Genomic DNA, 18,836 nt, shown 5'->3' on the forward strand with positions numbered 1-18,836 from the left:
ATGTCAGTCACCGGTGACTGAAACGGGAAGGAAGACAAAACAGGCTTGGTGCTTAACATGTTAAACTATATATGAGCTTTCCCTGCCACATTGAGATGATCCTCACTGAAAAAGAGCAGATGGTTCCTAAACCAGAAGAGGAGGTGGCAAGAAGAAAAAGATACCCCGGAAAAAACTGCAGAAACAAAAACTTAATGGCCCAGGAGTAAATTCAACATAAAATCTTCTATATACATAAAAGCCAAGCGACCAGAACCATGGAATGACTGGTTGCTATGACGACTGTTGCTATGACGCGTGCACTGCAGCAGCCAACCGGCTCGTCAGCCACCACCCCCCGCCCCCCGCCAGCCCTGCCCCCATCCCCCCCATTGTGGGCAGGGCCAGTCAGCCAAACGCCCGTGGCCCCTCCCCTGGGCCAGCCCCCAACCCATGCATGAATTCGTTTTCTAGGCCTCTAGTAAGTAATAGTAAAAGCAGAAAAAAAAGTGGATGCTCAGGCTCTACTGCCAGACATTTTATTTTATTTTTATTTTTAAATATATTTTATTGATTTTTTTACAGAGAAGAAGGGAGAGGGATAGAGTTAGAGAGAAACATCGATGAGAGGGAAACATCAATCAGCTGCCTCCTGCACACCCCCTACTGGGGATGTGCCCGCAACCAAGGTATATGCTCTTGACTGAAATCGAACCTGGGACCCTTCAGTCCACAGGCTGATGCTCTCTCCCCTGAGCCAAACCAGTTAGGGCTACTGCCAGACATTTTAAAAGTATGTTTGTATTGATTTTTAGAGAGAGGAAGGGACACAGAACCATTGATAGTGTTGTGAGAGAGAAACATCGACCAAACATACCGGTACACACCCCAACCAGAGATCAAATCTGCAACCTCAGCATGTGACCTGACCAGGAATCAAACTGGCAGCCTTTCAGTGCATGGAATGATGCTCAGCCGACTGAGCCACACTGGCCAGTGCTAGCATATGCATTTTAATAGCTCCCTAGATCAGCGGTCGCCAACCTTTCAGACCTCACGGACCATCAGTGGTCTGTAGACCACCGGTTGGTGACCACTGCCCTAGATGATTCTGGTAAGTTTGCCTTGATTGAAAAAAGTATTTTACCCGATGGCTGCAGGGTGTTCATTATGGATGTATTTTAATCTTAAAAATGCATTCTTTATTGAAGATATTTATGTAGTCCTCCCACCCTTTTTTCTGCTTTTATAAGCAGTTGATGACTGGTCCATTTATTTCCAAATTTTTTAACATGAGAATTTGTTGATTCAATGAGTATATATACATTTTTAGGACTTTGATACATATGGACAGATTGCCTAGGGATTAATTAACGTTGTCTCTGACAATGATTCTTTTTCTTCCTGGTTTTATAGCTTTATTTTATGGATGGAATTATGATTTTTCTGGATAGAACATAAATCTTTGTCCTCATTGGTTAATTGTTCTTTCACCCTAGTGATGAGTTGTTTATATTTGTTAACCTAGATCATCAGTAATGTGCCAGCAGACAGCTTGATTCGTACAGAACGCCCACCAAATAAGGAGATACTTCGATACTTTATACGGCATAATGCCTTACGGGCTGGCACTGGTGAAAATGCACCTTGGGTGGTAGAAGATGAATTGGTGAAGAAATATTCCCTACCTAGCAAGTTCAGTGACTTTTTACTTGATCCATACAAGGTAAGGTCACTTAATTTTTGGACAGCAGGATAGAACACGATTAGATGAGTTTTTCTTTCCCAGATGGGTCCAATAGGATTAGATTTATAGCAGATTTTGAACTCGAACATCAGATAAGGAATTAAAAAATTTTCAGATATCTATTTCATATAGGTTGTGATCTGTGGGGTTGGTAGGGGAGAGAACATTGAGTATCTCCCCTAGTTCAATTTATTTTTTACATAATTAAGAAGCAAACGACATACATGTACTTTTTAACCTCTGATCCTTCTTGTAATGAAGGTGTAAACACAAAGTTTGCAAATTGAATCCTAAAAATGAAAACTAATTTTGTACATCAGAAAAGATGATCAAATATACTGGTAGCCTTGAAAAAGGACTTGGAATGAGTATTACTTTGTATGTCAGGTGAGTAGAAAATTTAGGATTTTCCTCTTGAGAACATGGTTTTTTCTTTATTTCATTGGATCTTCAGAACATTATTATGAAGTTGTGTATTATGTAAAAATATCTTAATCTTATTTTCCAGATGGGGAAACAGAGCCTAGTCTAATTAGAAGGAATAATAAAGTGAATAACAAAAGCCAAGACATTGTCCTTCGATTTCTGGTTATCTTTTCCATCTTAAAGTTTCTCCAATGAAATTATAATGTAGTTTGTGAGAGTTTTTTATGTAGGTTGTGAGAGTATTTATGCTTCTTGTGTTGGTAAATTTACTTATTTGCATACTGATGTTTTCATCTTCGTCTCTGGGCCAGAAGGGGAAGGAGAGAGCCCCTGGTCCATTAAAATAAAGTCTGAGTTCCAGGATTTTTCTCCCCCACCTTATTTATTTATTTATTTTTTGGTAAGAGAACATTTATTTGGTAAATTACAGAGGTAGAAAAGTAATTCCTGGAAGAAATGGGCTTAGGAAACAAGTTATGGAGATAAAGGAAAGGCCCTTGGAATTTGGGAGTGAGGAAGCTAATGATAACAAGCCAGGAATCTAGGGCAGAGAGAGTTTGGGGAAGGGAAGGGAAGAAAAGGGAAAGGCATGGGCATACTTTCAGGAGGGAGAGCACCCCCTTGCTTTTTTTTTTTTTTTTAAAATATATTTTATTGATTTTTTTACAGAGAGGAAGGGAGAGGAATAGAGAGTCAGAAACATCAATGAGAGAGAAACATCGATCAGCCGCCTCCTGCACACCCCCTACTGGGGATGTACCCGCAACCAAGGTACATGCCCCTGACTGGAATCGAACCTGGGACCCTTCAGTCCGCAGTCCGACGCTCTATCCGACTGAGCCAAACCGGTCAGGGCACCCCCTTCCTTTTTAAAAAATGTATATTTTTATTGATTTCAGAGAGGAAGGGAGAGGGAGAGAGAGATAGAAACATCAATAATGAGAGAGAATCATTGATTGGTTGCCTCTGCACTATCCCCACTGGGGATCGAGCCTGCAACCCTGAGCATGTGCCCTGGTCATAGGTCAATGGTCAACCACTGAGACTCCCTCCCTTGTTTATTTGTTTGATGGTTTGTTTTTTATGTATTTTTTATTGTTGAAAGTATTACAGATACCTCCCATTCCCCCCTATCCCCCCCTTCCCCTCCAACCCCTTCCCCTCCCCCCGTCACACACACACACCCAGGTCTTCACTCTTCTATTGCTCGTGTCCATGGGCTATGCATATAAGTATATATGTTCTTTGGTTTATCTCTTCTTGTTCCTCCAACCCCACATCAAGGTATGTCAGTCTATGCCATGTCCCCCTTGTTTTTTTGTTTTGTTTTGTTTTTTTAAATATATTTTATTGATTTTTTACAGAGAGGAAGGGAGAAGGATAGAGAGTTAAAAACATCAATGAGAAACATCAATCAGCTGCCTCCTGCACGCCCCCTACTGGGGATGTGCCCGCAACCAAGGTTCATGCCCTTGACCGGAATCAAACCTGGGACCCTTGAGTCCGCAGGCCGACGCTCTATCCACTGAGCCAAACTGGTTAGGGCCCTTGTTTTTTTTTAAAATATATTTTTTATTGTTGATGCCTCCCTTGTTTTTAATTGTGAAAAACTAAGGATATCTCTAGTCATGTAACTAAATTATTGCAATTATCTTAGGTTGATTTTGCTGACAAAAGTATATTGAGAAATAAATTTATTTAAACATTGATAAAAACCTCTAGCCATAGTTGAGCATTTAGCATGTTTTCTTATTCTAGACCAGCATGATTAAGTATTATCTTTCAGTATGCTCTTTAAATTTTTATTATTTGTGAAAAAGAAGAATTTAGGAATTAATTGGCTTTTTCTAGAGCGGGACTAAAATTTCCATGTAACTATAGTAAACCTAAATTTTTTCCTTAATATTTTTATTTTCTTGGTATTTTTATTTACTGCGGGGACATTTTAATACATTATCATTTCATTGCTGTAAGTTTTGGAGCTGATGGCTTTTGGTGGTTATAACATGAGATTACTATCTATACTGTATGAGAATCCTATATAAAATGATCTCTGAATGGGTTTTAGATTTTATAGCTGTCTTTTATGTATTTTAGTGTATTGATTAAAGTATGTGACCATGCTCTAGCTTGTTTGGTTCAGTGGATAAAGTGTTAGCTTGCAGACTGAAGGGTCCCGGGTTCAATTCCAGTCAAGAACACATGCCTGGGTTGCGGGCTTAATTCCCATTGGGGGTGTGCAAGAGACAGCCTATCAATGATTGTCTCATCATTGATGTTGCTGTCTCTCTCTTCCTCTCCCTTCCTCTCTGAAAATCAACAAAAATATGTAAAAATAAAAATTATTTTAAAAAGAAGTATGTGAATAACATGAAAGGACTGAGTATTTATGGGTAAAACGGTCTCTGGAGTTTACTGAATGAAAACGTTTGACTACTCTCTCTAAAAATCAATTGAAAAATATCCTCAGGTGAGGATTAACAAAAAACTAAAAAATAAATTCTGCTTGTTAAGTAGAAAAATGCTGACAGTTGAGTTTAGGGATAACCTTTTTTTATAGGCCTAATGACTTGGAAGAATGTTTTATAAAACAATTGGGTAATAAAATAATTGTCATTTAAGATGAAATCAAACATCTTAGTTCATTTCCCATTGTAATACATGCAGCTCTAATGTTTTGTTACTCTATCCATAATGTTTGAACTCTTATTTTGAACTGTTATAAAGGGCTTCATGTCACCCTGGCCAGTGTGGGTCAATGGTCAGAGCATCAGCCACTAGTGGGGAAGCTTTTAGATAGAGACATAATAAGAAAATAACACGTTTTAAATTGGGGATCCTTAATTAATTTGAGGTAATTTAGTATGGTTTTTAATATATTTTAAAAACATTATTTTGAAATAATTTCATGTTGAAAAGTTGACAAAATAATATAAAGAATTTCCCTTCATGTAGATTGTATTCCAGGTAGATTTCTCAAATGTTAACACTAACCATATTTGTTTTATTATTTTCTCTTTTAATACATACATACACACAAAAATTTTTCTTTTCTGAGACATTTGAGAGTAGGTTATAAGATAGGATGCCCTTATTATTATTTTTTGTTAATCCTCACCTGAGGATATTTGTTCTATTGCTTTTCGCAGTGGAAGGGAGGGAGGTGGAGGGGGGGAGAGAGAGAGACACACAGAGAAATCAATGTGAGAGACATACCTCAACTGGTTGGCTCCTGTACCTGCCCTGGAGGGACAGGAATCGAACCCAAGACCCTTCAACGCATGGGTGATGCTCTAACCACTGACCCACACTGGCCAGGGTGACAGGATCCCCTTTTAAAAAGTACTTGAATATGTGTTTCCTAAAGACAAAGGTGTTTTCTAATATAACTCTAGTATAGTTATCAAATCAATAAACTAACTTGATCTACAGTTTTTACTCAAATTTTGCCATTTATCCCATTAGTGTCCTTTTAGCCGCCCCTCCACCCCCCAATTTTGTTTTGGTTTCAGTAGGATCCATTTACTTGTTATTTATTATGTCTCTGTAATCTCCTCTAATCCAGAACAGTCCCTCAACTTTTCTTTGTCTTTTAAAGACCTAATTATTATGCTCTTCAATTTAGATTTACTTTCTCTTGAGTAGATTCAGTCTATGAATTTTTGGTAGGAATGCCACAAAAATGATGTTGTATTTTTCTCAGTGAGTTGTATGAGAAGGCACATGATGTAATCTTGTCTCATTACTAGTGATATTAATTATTATATATTTTAAAAGATGTTTTTTATCTGGCCTAATAACTAATGTTTCAAGTAAGTATTCATAGCCCTAAGATTTTTCTTTAAATTTTAGCTCTTGAAGTTTGTTTATGAGGTGGAGACTAGAACAGAAGTATTTAAAATAAATTATATTATTTTTCAAAGCACTTAAAATATTTTATAGTCACACATTTCACAAATTTGCTGATAAAGGCATCTAGAGATTGACACAAGCCCATTATGTGAATGTTACCTTGAAATTCCTAATATGGTTCCTAGGGTGAATGAGAAGAATGAAATAAGGATCAGAATATACATTGCCAACATTTTCTAATTTATGATTTTTGCTGCTTACTGGTATGTTAAATTTAGCATCTGAATGAGCTTCTCTAAATAAAGAGAAGCTTTATTTAGAGAAGCTTTATTTTTATCTTATTTATTAGATTTTCTTATTTGTGGTAGTGGTTTGTTTCTGGTGACAGGGAACAAGTATAGAATTGTATACACTATTTTTCTTAACAGCTTCTCATGTTTTGAGACAGAAATATTTTTTCTTGTTTAGCAATTAGGAAGAGCCTTTGCCCCAAACTGTAGTACTACAATCCAGACATCCATTCTTTTCTCCCTTCCTGTACACTACTCTAGTAGATTACTTATGCTGAATGGGGGATAGGGGAGACCCTTAGCACATAAGTGGTTTTATACTTTTTCAGATTCCCCTGAGTCCAGCCATGCCGGCTCCCATTTGGCTGTGACTGCCCACACAGCATGCCCTGTGCTGAGATGATCCAGTTACTGAAGGACTACTCACTCGGGGAGCTGGCCTGTTGGGAGGGGGTTGGGTGAGTTAATTTCTTTCCTTTTTTTTTAATCCTCACCCCGACAATAAGTTTTTATGGTTTTTAGAAAGAAAGGGGGTGGGGGGAGAAACATCGATGTGAGAGAAAAACATCAATCGGTTGCCTCCAGCACCAGCCCTGACCAAACTGGCAACCTTTTGATTTAAGGGACAACGCTCCAACCAACTGAGCCACCGGGCCAGGGCTTCTTTGATTTTTAAGAGAAAAAAAAAATAAATCATGTATATTGGCAAAACCACATCTTAGACATAAAAATGGGTAGCTGGACCCTTGCATGGTTAAGCCACCCCAGCCTTTTCTTGAATTATTTCTGCATAACACAATGCTTCTAAGTAGAAGAAATTTAAAGAAATTTATGCTAAATTTGACTTTTAAAAATTTTAAATTTTTTTTGACTTTTTAAATAGAAAGAAATACAACCAGTAAATTTGGAAGAGAGATCTAATTATAAAAGATCCTATTAAAAATATCTTATTTAAAATAGTAAAAATGATACATAGACTCATATTAGTCTCCTTTTTAGTGATAAATTTCATTTTAGAATGACTTTAAATAAAATCTGTCATTCTGATCATTAGAAAAAGTGGCAGTCTATTTTGTTTGTACTCTGAAGATTTTCCAAGGCTTGCTGAAGAGGATGGTTAACTCTTCTCTTGGGAGTAATATATTTGTCTTAATTTCTGGCAGGGTAGTGTTTAGTCTGACTTTGACAGCAATTTTCCACTGTTGTGCCATGGCACACTGCAAGAGGCACACTGTGTGCTGCAAGAGTTTTAAAAACATGCAATACTTGACTGTTTAATCAGGGGCACTGACCTCTTTTCCCTTAGATTGTCAAAAAAATGACAGTAGTCAACACAACAAATGAATCAAAATTATGCCAATTTTTCTTTGGTCAGATTAGCAAAAAATATATTATTTGGTGTGCTGCAGAATTTTAGTAATTAGTTTGTAATATGCCATGAGATAAAAAAGGTTGAAAATCACTGCTCTATGATTCGTAGAATAGTCTTGAAATATGGTTCTCTTTGGAGTATTGGTGTTAACACTGTCCATGAGGAAAATGCAATCTTACATTAGTTATCTTTGTTTATTCTTTTTAACCTTTTGAAATTGATTTCTGGGGATGAAGAACTGGGAAATTCTATTTCTGTGAAAAGTATCCCCTGAAGCACTGATAGTATTTCCTTTTATGTTAACTATGAAACCATTTTGTCATTTTATACTGAGGCTAATAATTGAAACCAGTTTTTTAGTCAGGCAACAAAAACAGCCAGCTAGAGGAACAGTAACCTACAATTGCCTATAATTCTTAAAGGCAGATTGGCCTTTAAAGTTACAGAACTTGGCCAGAAGAAGTATAAGGCCACTTATTTATTGCAGACCATATTTATGTCTCTTGTGCTGCCTTGGTTCTGTGAGCTTGTTTCTCTGATTATATTCTTCTTGTTTACTTGTTTTTGTCATTATAGTACACCGTATTAAATTTTACTCTACCTGCTTGTTTACTCCTAACGAGCATAGGTGTTTCTCTCTGTCATCTCCGGGATTTATTTCACCATAGCAATTTTCCTATAGCCTTTTTAAAGGGGCTCACAATTTAATATTCAATGGTCTTTAGGTGTTTCCTTGCCTGTAGTCTGATTTCACACTAACCTATCTTACTGACTGCCTCCAGACTGCTTTCCTACATACATACTATGTATGTATGTATTTATTTACTTAGATCTGTTGTTCCACTCATCTATGCATTCACTGGTTGATTCTGACTGGGGATCAAATCCACAACCTTGGCATATTGGGACAATGTTCTAATCAACTGAGCTATCCAACCAAGGCCAGACTGTTTCTTTTATTAAATATATTTTTACTAGAGGCCTGGTACATGGATTCGTGCACTGGGGGTGGGGGGTGTCCCTCCGCCCGGCCTGCGCCCTCTCGCAGTCTGGGACCTCTCGGGGGATGTCCACCAGCCAGCTTAGGAAGTTGGACATACCTCTCACAGTCCGGGATCCCTTGCTCCTTACTGCCAGCCTGCAGTGGAGGTGGGAGAGACTCCCGCCACCACCGCTGCACTCGCCAGCCGTGAGCCTTGAGCCTGGCTTCTGGCTGAGCGGTCTCCCCTGTGGGAGCGCGCTGACCACCAGGGGGAAACTTCTGCGTTGAGTGTCTGCCCCCGGTGGTCAGTGCTCATCATAGCGACCGGTTGTTCTGCCATTCAGTCGATTTGCATATTAGGGTTTTATTATATAGGATAGGATTGATTTCAGAGAGGAAGGGAGAGGGAGAGACAGAAACATCAGGGATGAGAGAGAATCATTGATCAGCTGCCTCCTGCATACCCTCTACTGGGATCCAGCCCGCAACCCAGGCATGTGGCTTTGACCAGAATCGGACTTAGGACCTTTCAGTCCACAGGCTGATGCTCTATCCACTGAATCTAGTCTTTTCCTGATCACTTGAAACAGTACTTTTTTTGAAATCGGCTGTACCTTTTCATTGCTGGTTATTTATTCATTTAACTTGTGTTTTAGCTGCTAGGTTTTTTTCTTTATAATTCTGTAAAACAACTCAAGTGTTTTTTTGTGTGTGTTTTTTTTAAGTATACAGAAACATTGGTCATGACAAGTTTATTAGTTCTAACCTATTAACAAATTCTATTTGGAAAGGGATAAGGTAGAGGTTTGAAAACACAGGAAAAGATGTATATCTAGAAATAGGGGAAAGTGAATGGACTAAGGGAGGCATTCAGGACCCATTTGAAGGCACTTGGTTATGACTTTAATATCACACGTCATTGTATCTTTTATTCTAGTCATGTTTCTTTTTCAAAATTTTATTTATTGATTTGAGAGAGAGAGAGATTGATTTGTTGTTTCACTTATTCATGCATTCATTGGTTGGTTCTTGTATGTGCCTGACTGGGGATTGAGCTACCCGGCCAGGGCTGTTCTGGTCATGTTTTAACTGAACATGTGCAGGCCGGGAGTGATTAGATATAACAGAGCAAGCGAGACAAAAGAATTTAATCTGGGTTAGAAGGGTAAGGAAATGTGAGCATGGTGAAAATGATAAAATTAACAGATTTGAGGGTGGGATTGAAGGATTACAGAGTTGGGGTACTAGAGGAAGTGAACTAGAAAGATGTGAGAGGATGAACAAAAAGATTTAAATGAAATTGAGAATTTAGAGGGCTTATAGTTATTAATATATTCAAGGGAATGAGTTCTTAAGGTATGGAGAAAGGTCAAAAGGGAGTTTGAAGACAATGCTGTCAGGGTCATGAAAATAGTGTCTTTGTTATTGTTAGTATACTCATTGATACTTAAAAAAAAATTTCCTGATCTGGGGTTATTTTTTCCATTGGTTTTTAGAGAGGGAAAAAGGGGGAGAAGGAGAGAGAGAGGAATATTGATGTAAGAAAGCCACATTGATTGGTTGCTCCCGAATGTGCCCCAATCAGGGCCAGTGAATAAACGTGCAACCCAGGTACATGCCCTTGACCAGAAATAGAATCCATGACTCTTTGGTGTGTAGGCCAACACTCTACCACTGAGCAACACCGGCCAGGGCCTCACTGATACTTTTAATAAGAAAATAGGCTTCTGAATTTAGACAAAAATACTTACTGATAAACTTTAAATGTAAACCTTAAACATTTAAAACTTTAAATGTAAACCTTTGTTCCAATTGGAACAAAGGCTTAAAGGATAAAAACCCAGTCCTGTCTCAAGAGCAATACTTTTAGCCCTAGCTGGTTTGGCTCAGTGGATAGAGCGTCAGCCTGCGGACTGAAGAGTCCCTGGTTCGATTGCAATCAAGGGCACATGCCCAGGTTGCGGGCTCGATCCCCAGTAGGCAGCATGCAGGAGGCAGCCGATTGATGATTCTCTCTCGTCGTTGATGTTTCTATCTCTCTCCCTCTCCCCTCCTCTCTGAAAACAACAACAACAACAACAATAATAATAATAATAAAAAGAGCAATACTTTTACGTTATCTCACATGTTCCCTTATCTATATCAGGTACTCTTTGTTAATCCTTTGTTAATAACCCGAGAATATCTTTTTTTTAATACTATTTTTTTATTGATTTCAGAGAGGAAGGGAGAGGGGGAGAGAGATAGAAACATCAATGATGAGAGAGAATCATTGATTGTTTGCCTCCTGCACGTCTCCTACTGGGGATCGAGCCTGCAACCCTGGACATGTGCCCTTGACCAGAATCGAACCCAGGACCCTCTGGTCCTCAGGCTGACGCTCTATCCACTGAGCCAAACCAGCTAGGGCCCAAGGATATTTTTCCATTGCTTTTTAGAGAGTGGAAGGGACGGGGAGAGACCCAGAGAGAGAAAATACAAATGTGAGAGAGACACATCGACTGGTGCCTCCCGTATGTGTCCAACTAGGGTTGGGTATTGACCCTGCAACTGAGGTACGTGCCCTGGGCTGGAATTGAATCTGGGACCCTTCAGTGTGCAGGCCGATGCTCTATATACTGAGCCAAACTGGCTAGGGCTAGATCAGGTATTCATATATATATATATATATATATATATATATATATATATTTACATATTTATATATATATATTTATATTTACATACTTATATATATTTAAATATATATATATTTATTATTATTGATTTCCAAGAGGAAGGGAGAGGGAGAGAGATAGAAACATCAGTGATGAGAGATAATCATTGATCTGCTGCCTCCTGCATGCCCCCTACTGGGGACTGAGCCTGCAACCTGGGCATGTGCCCTTGACTAGAATCAAACCTGTGATCCTTCAGTCCACAGGCTGATACTCTATCCACTGAGCCAGACTGGTTAGGGCTAAATCAGGTATTCTTAATCTGGGATCCATGGATGGACTCGGAAGTTGTTTGCATAATTTTTATATGTCTTCTCTGGGGAAATGGTTCACAGTTCATGCAAGTATTTAAGAACTGCTAATCTGTATATAAACAAAGCTAGTTGCATAGCAAAAATGTCTAATATTAGAGTATAGCTTTTTAAGCCTATGTATCAAGAGAATTTTGTGTTGATATGGCTAAAACATCGTTTTTTCAGGAACATAAAGAGAAATGAATTTGTAGTTTTGCCTGAATAGCGGAAAAGAGGGCCTTTCGGATATTTAAATATTGCTTCTTTAAATTAGTTTTTAAAATTAATTTTGCTTCTATTCTTAAATTCTAGTATATGACTCTCAACCCTTCTACTAAGAGGAAGAATACTGGATCCCCAGACAGGAAGCCCTCAAAGAAATCCAAGACAGATAACTCTTCCTTGAGTTCACCACTAAATCCTAAGTTATGGTGTCATGTACACTTGAAGAAATCCTTGAATGGCTCACCACTCAAGGTGAAGAACTCAAAGAATTCCAAATCTCCAGAAGAGCATTTGGAAGAAGTGATGAAGATGATGTCAACCAACAAATTACATGCTAACTTCCATATTCCTAAGAAAGGCCCACCTGCCAAAAAACCAGGGAAGCATAATGACAAACCTTTGAAAGCAAAGGGCAGAAGCAAAGGCATCCTGAATGGACAGAAATCCACAGGAAATTCCAGATCTCCGAAAAAGGGCCTGAAGACTCCTAAAACCAAAATGAAGCAGATGACTTTGTTGGATATGGCCAAAGGCACTCAGAAGATGACACGAGCCCCCCGGAATTCTGGGGGTACACCCAGGTCCTCTAGTAAACCTCATAAGCATCTGCCTCCCGCTGCCCTACACCTTATTGCCTACTACAAAGAAAACAAAGACAGGGAGGACAAGAAGAGTGCCCTGTCTTGTGTTATCTCTAAAACAGCTCGTCTTCTTTCTAATGAAGATAGAGCTCGTCTCCCAGAAGAATTGCGGAATATTGTTCAAAAACGCTTTGAGCTTCTAGAGCACAAAAAAAGGTGGGCCTCTATGTCTGAAGAGCAACGCAAAGACTATTTGAAAAAGAAACGAGAGGAGTTGAGAGAAAAGTTGAAGGAGAAAGCCAAAGAGCGGAGAGAGAAAGAAATGCTTGAGAAACTAGAAAAACAGAAACGATACGAGGACCAAGAATTAACTGGCAAACATCTTCCAGCATTTAGATTGGTGGATACCCCTGAAGGGCTGCCCAACACACTCTTTGGGGATGTAGCCATGGTGGTGGAATTTTTGAGCTGTTATTCTGGATTACTCTTACCAGATGCTCAGTATCCTATTACTGCTGTGTCCCTTATGGAAGCCTTGAGTGCAGAAAAAGGTGGCTTTTTATACCTGAATAGAGTCTTGGTCATCCTTTTACAGACCTTATTACAAGATGAAATAGCAGAAGACTATGGTGAGTTGGGAATGAAGCTTTCAGAAATCCCCCTGACTCTGCATTCTGTTTCAGAGCTGGTGCGGCTCTGCTTGCGCAAATCTGATGTTCAGGAAGAAAGTGAGGGCTCAGACACAGATGACAATAAAGATTCAGCACCATTTGAGGACAATGAAGTACAAGATGAGTTCTTAGAGAAGCTGGAAACCTCTGAATTTTTTGAGCTATCATCAGAAGAGAAGCTACAGATCTTGACAGCACTCTGCCACCGGATTCTCATGACATATTCAGTGCAAGACCACATGGAATCAAGACAGCAGATGTCTGCAGAGTTGTGGAAGGAACGGCTTGCTGTATTAAAGGAAGAAAATGATAAGAAGAGAGCTGAGAAACAGAAACGGAAAGAAATGGAAGCCAGAAATAAAGAAAATGGAAAAGAGGAGAATGGGTTAGGCAAAATCGATAGGAAAAAAGTTGTGAAGTTTGAGCCCCAGGTAGATACAGAAGCTGTTGACATGATTAGTACTGTGAAGAGCAGACGGCTGCTTGCCATTCAGGCCAAGAAGGAGCGGGAAATCCAGGAGAGAGAAATGAAAGGTAAAATCTTATGATGAGAGAAAAGAGGAAGCCCTTTAGTACAGGGGTGGGGAACATCTGGCCAGCAGGCCCTATAAGGCCCAAAAAATCATTTGTCCTGGCCCTGCCAAGGCATTAAGGGTGAGTTCATGAAATGTTTGACTAAATATAGCAGGCTAATTATTAAGTTGATAATTTTGTATGGCCTACAGATGATGTTATAAATATCCAAATGGCCCTTGGCAAAAAAATGGTTTCTACCCCTGCTTTAGAAGATAGTAAAAGTAAGGAAATTACTGAGGTAATGGTAAAGTCTCTATTTGTCATAACAATTTAGTTATTTTTATATATAATAACCCAGGCCCTACTATGTATATAATATTCCAACAGAAGTGTTCAGTATGGCATTCTGTAGTTAATGATAATTTGACATAGATAATGTGATGTTGACATCTTTTCTGAGTTTCCTAGTTTAGACCAAATCCACAAATAGGTACAGTGGAAATAACATATGACTAGAGAATTGCTGATACAGGTTCAAACTCTACCACTGACTTAGCTATATTCCTTTGGTCAATTTATCTATGCCTCAGTTTCCTCATATGATTGTAAAGATTGTTGTAACAATTGATAAAGATTGTTGAAACAGTTGAATAATAAGGTACTTGAAGCCCTCTGCACAGTTGCCCTTAAGATATAAGAACATAAAAATTTGGGTTTTGATAGCACCATTAAATCTGAACTTTTTTTTTTTTTAATATTTTTATTGATTTCAAAGATTTCAAAGAGGAAGGGAGAGGGAGAGAGAGAGAGAAACATCAATGGTGAGAGAGAATCATCGATCGGCTGCCTCCTGCATGCCCCCCACTGGATATCGATCCTGCAACCCGGGCATGTGCCCTTGACCAGAATCGAACCCGGGACCCTTCAGTCCACGGGCCAACACTCTGTCCACTGAGCCAAACCAGCCAGGGCTAAATCCGAACTTTTTTTTAAAGTATTTTATTTTATTTTTTTTTTAAATATATTTTATTGATTGTTTACAGAGAGGAAGGGAGAGGGATAGAGAGCTAGAAACATCGATGAGAGAGAAACATCGATCAGCTGCCTCCTGCACACCCCCTACTGGGGATGTGCCTGCAACCAAGGTACATACCCTTGACTGGATTTGAACCTGGGACCCTTCAGTCCACAGGCCTATGCTCTATCCACTGAGCTAAATCTGTTAGGGCTAAATAAATAGCTTTATTAATAAACTAGAGGCCTGATGCAGGAAATTTGTGCAAGGGTAGGCCTTCCTCTCCCCCCCCCCCCCTCCCCCGCTGCCGGCACTGGCTCCCAATGGCACCTGAGACCCAGGCTTCCCTCTGGCTGCCGGCAGGCACCCAGGACCTGGGCTTCCCTTGCAGCCCTGGCTTCGTCTGGAAGGTGGTCCTGAAGGATGTCTGGTCTAATTAGCATATTATGCTTTTATTATTATAGATAATTCATATACCATGCAGTTCTTCCATTGATACTGTACAATTCAGTGTTTTTAAATATATTCACAGACATGCAACCTTCACCACAATTTTAGAACATTTTCATTACCGCAAGAAGAAACTCTATACCCTTTAGCTATCATCATCTTACCTCCCTATCCTCCCTAGTCCCAAGCAACCACCAGTCTACTACTGTTTGTCTAGATTTGTCTACTCTGACATAACATATAAATGGGATCACATAAGATGTGATCTTTTATGATTGGCTTCTTTCACTTAGTATATATAATGTTTTCAAAGTTCATCCATGTTGTAGCATGTTTCAGTAGTACTTAATTTTTTTATTTATCTTTATTATTATTTTTAATCCTAACCTGAGGATATTTTTACGTTGATTTTTAGAGAGAATGGAAAAGAGAGGGAAAGACAGAGAAATTTGATATACATGAAACACATCAATTGGTTGCCTCCTATATGCCCTTGACTGGCATTGAACCCAGGACCCTTTGGTCCACAGTCGGACGCTCTATCTGCTGAGCCAAACCAGCTAATGCAGTACTTCGTTCCTTTTAATAGCAGAATTACTATTCCATTGATTGGATATACCACATTTTATCAACTGATAAGACATTTGGTTTGTTTCTTCCTTTTTGGTTACTATGAGTCTGCTGAAAGCATTGGTGTACAAGTTTTTGTATGGATGTATCTTTTTATTTCTCTTGGGTGTATACCTAGGAATATAATTGTTGGGTCTTACGGTAACTGTTTAACCATTAGAGAAACTGGCAGACTGTTTTTCAAATGGCTGCACAATTTTACTTTCCTATGAACAGTGTATGAGGGTTCTGATTTCTCCAGTTGCTGCATCCTTACCAACACTTGTTATTTTATGATTTGTGAATTATAACCAGCCTAGTGGTTGAGAATTGGTATCTCATTAAGGTTTTGATACACATTTCCTTTTTTTAAAAAAAGTTTTTAAAATGCAAATTTTATTTATTTTTGGAATAAATAATACATTTGCATGGCTCAAAAATTCAAAAGATACAAAAAGGTTTGTACTCCAGGCAACCACTGTAATACGCATTTCCTGATGACTAGTGATGTTGAGCATCTTTTCATATGCCTGTTAATCATTTGTATATCTTTGGAGAAATGTTAATTCAGATTTTTGCCCATTTTCAAATCAGATTATCTTTTATTATTATTGAGTGGTAAGAGTTCTTTGTATAGTCTGGCTACAAATTCCTTTTCTCTCAGATATATGATCTGCAAATATTTTCACCTATATTATGTGTTGTCTTTTTACTTTTTTTTTTTTAAATGTATTTTATTGATTTTTTTTTACAGAGAGGAAGGGAGAGGAATAGAGAGTTAGAAACATCGATGAGAGAGAAACATCAATCAGCTGCCTCTTGCACACCCCCTACTGGGGATGTGCCTGCAACCAAGGTACATGCCCTTGACTGGAATCGAACCTGGGACCCTTCAGTCTGTAGGCCGACGTTCTAGCCAGCCGAGGGCAAACTACGGCCCACGGGCCGGATCCGGCCCGTTTGGCTGTTTTATCCGGCCCGCCGAGCCGAAAGAGCGGAGGGTTCTCTTGCTCTCCCCTCCGCTCCTTTACTTGGAATTTATATTAGTTCACACAAACACTCCATCCATGCTTTTGTTCCGGCCCTTCGGTCCAGTTTAAGAACCCATTGTGGCCCTCAAGTCAAAAAGTTTGCCCACCCCTGTTAACCACTGAACCAAACCGGTTAGGGCTTTACCTTCTTGATAGTGTCCATTGAAGCACAAATTTAAAATTATTTTATAAAGCCCAATGTATCCCCCTCTTGGTTTCTTGTGGTTTTGGTGTCGTATCTTAAGAATCCATTGCCAAATCCAAAGCCATGAAGATTTACCCCTATGTTTTCTTCTAAAAGTCTTATAGTGTTAGCTCTTACATTTAGGTCTTTGATTCATTTTGAGTTAATTTTAATATATGGCATGAGGTATGCGCCTAAGTTCATTCTGTGGCTATCTAGTGATTTCCTATTATCATTTGTTAAAGAGGTTATTCTTTCCCCCATTGAATGATCTTGACACCTTTGAAAAAAATCATTTGACTGTAGATGTTTTGATTTATTTATGGACTCTGAATTCTGTTCCATTGATCTATATGTTTATCTTTACACCAATGTTACAGTGGCTTGATTACTATTGCTTTGTAGTAGTTGTTGAAGTAAGAAGTATGAATTGTCTAACTTGTTCTTTTTCAAGATTGTTTTAGCTGTTCTAGGTCCCTTGCAATTCCATAGTAATTTTAGAATCAGCTTATTAATTTCTACAAAGAAGCATCTGGGACTCTGATGGAGATTGCTTTGAATCTATAGATCAATTTTGGGATCTATAGATTAGAACTATAGATCTAATAGATTTATTGCCATCTTAATATTTTGTCTTCTGATCCATGAATATGAGATGTTATCGCTTCTCGGCCTTTTGGCTAAGATCAAGTGAATATGAGATGTTTTTAATTTATTTAGATCTTTAATTTCTTTCAATGTATTGTAGTTTTCATAGTATACATTTTATACTTTTTTTGTTAAATTTATTCTAAATTAATCTCGACATTCCTCAGGGATTCTGCTTTCCCTTCCTCATTCTATATTTGCATCCTTTTTTTTTTTTTTTTTTTCCATGAGACCCCTGGCATCTATTAATATCAATATGGTTTTTTAAATTGAATTTATTGGGGTGACACTGCTCAGAACTATATACAGGTTTCAGATACACAACTCCACAACACACCATCCATACACTTCACTGTGTGTTCAATTCCCCAAGCCAAGTCCTTCCCCCGCAACAATCACCACACTCTCATTCACATCTGAGTTTTTTCTTTTTTGCTCAGCTATCAACCCCTCTATCTATAGTAATATCAATATTTACTTATTTGATCAGTCTCACAATGTACACAAAATTTGTTTTAGAATTATTATCCATAATAAACTAAGTTTATTAGTATTTTTTCTTTAAGACTAAACTATTTTGATCACTGTTACAGTTTTAAACCTTATGAAAGTTGCCAACTTATGAAATGAAGATGGTAAAAACGCTTTATTTGTCAAAGTTGTATGTGTGAGAGCCCAGCTGGCATGTCTCAGTGGTTGAGTGTTGACCTGTGAACCAGGAGGTCACGGTCTGATTCCTGGTCAGGGCACATGCCTGGGTTGTGGGCTCAATCCCCAGTGTAGGACGGGCAGGAGGCAGCCAGTCAATGATTCTCTCTCATCATTGTTGTTTCTGTCTCTCTCTCCCTCTCCCTCCCTCTCTGAAATAAATAAAAAAATATTAAAAATTATGTGTGAGAATTTTACAGTAAGTCAAACAACTTTGTTACTTTATTAGTTTTTTCATTAGAAAATATGGAATATTTAATTTAAAACAGGTTTTAGGTTATACTACTTAAGGCCATTGAAATGGTTTTATATTTATATGCATATTGTGTGAGTTTGTGCATATACATATTTTCCAATTTGAAAGAGTATAATTGCATTCCATATAAAACAGCATGTAGATAAACTTTATATCACATTTCAGTGTGTTTTACCTGAAACAATGATTTCTTGAGTCCCTGAAGTGTTACTCTGTGTGTTATATTTATCTTAACCTAGGAGAAAGGCTAGGAAGATGGTATTCTATTATTGATAGGGGGGAAA

The 18,836-nt window shown here is 38.4% G+C and overlaps 1 protein-coding gene across 1 annotated transcript in view; it reads left to right on the top strand.

Annotated features, from left to right (window-relative positions):
- Nucleotides 1-18,836, top strand: part of BAZ1B (bromodomain adjacent to zinc finger domain 1B) — an 82,600-nt gene that overhangs the window by 31,759 nt on the left and 32,005 nt on the right. Inside the window, exons 6-7 of the mRNA XM_080681796.1 lie at nt 1,508-1,705; nt 11,971-13,669. Of these exons, the coding sequence (XP_080537922.1) occupies nt 1,508-1,705; nt 11,971-13,669 (1,897 nt within the window). The remainder of the gene's footprint in view (nt 1-1,507; nt 1,706-11,970; nt 13,670-18,836) is intronic.

Source organism: Plecotus auritus (assembly GCF_963455305.1).
Source record: "Plecotus auritus genome assembly, chromosome: 7".
Taxonomy (NCBI): domain Eukaryota; kingdom Metazoa; phylum Chordata; class Mammalia; order Chiroptera; family Vespertilionidae; genus Plecotus; species Plecotus auritus.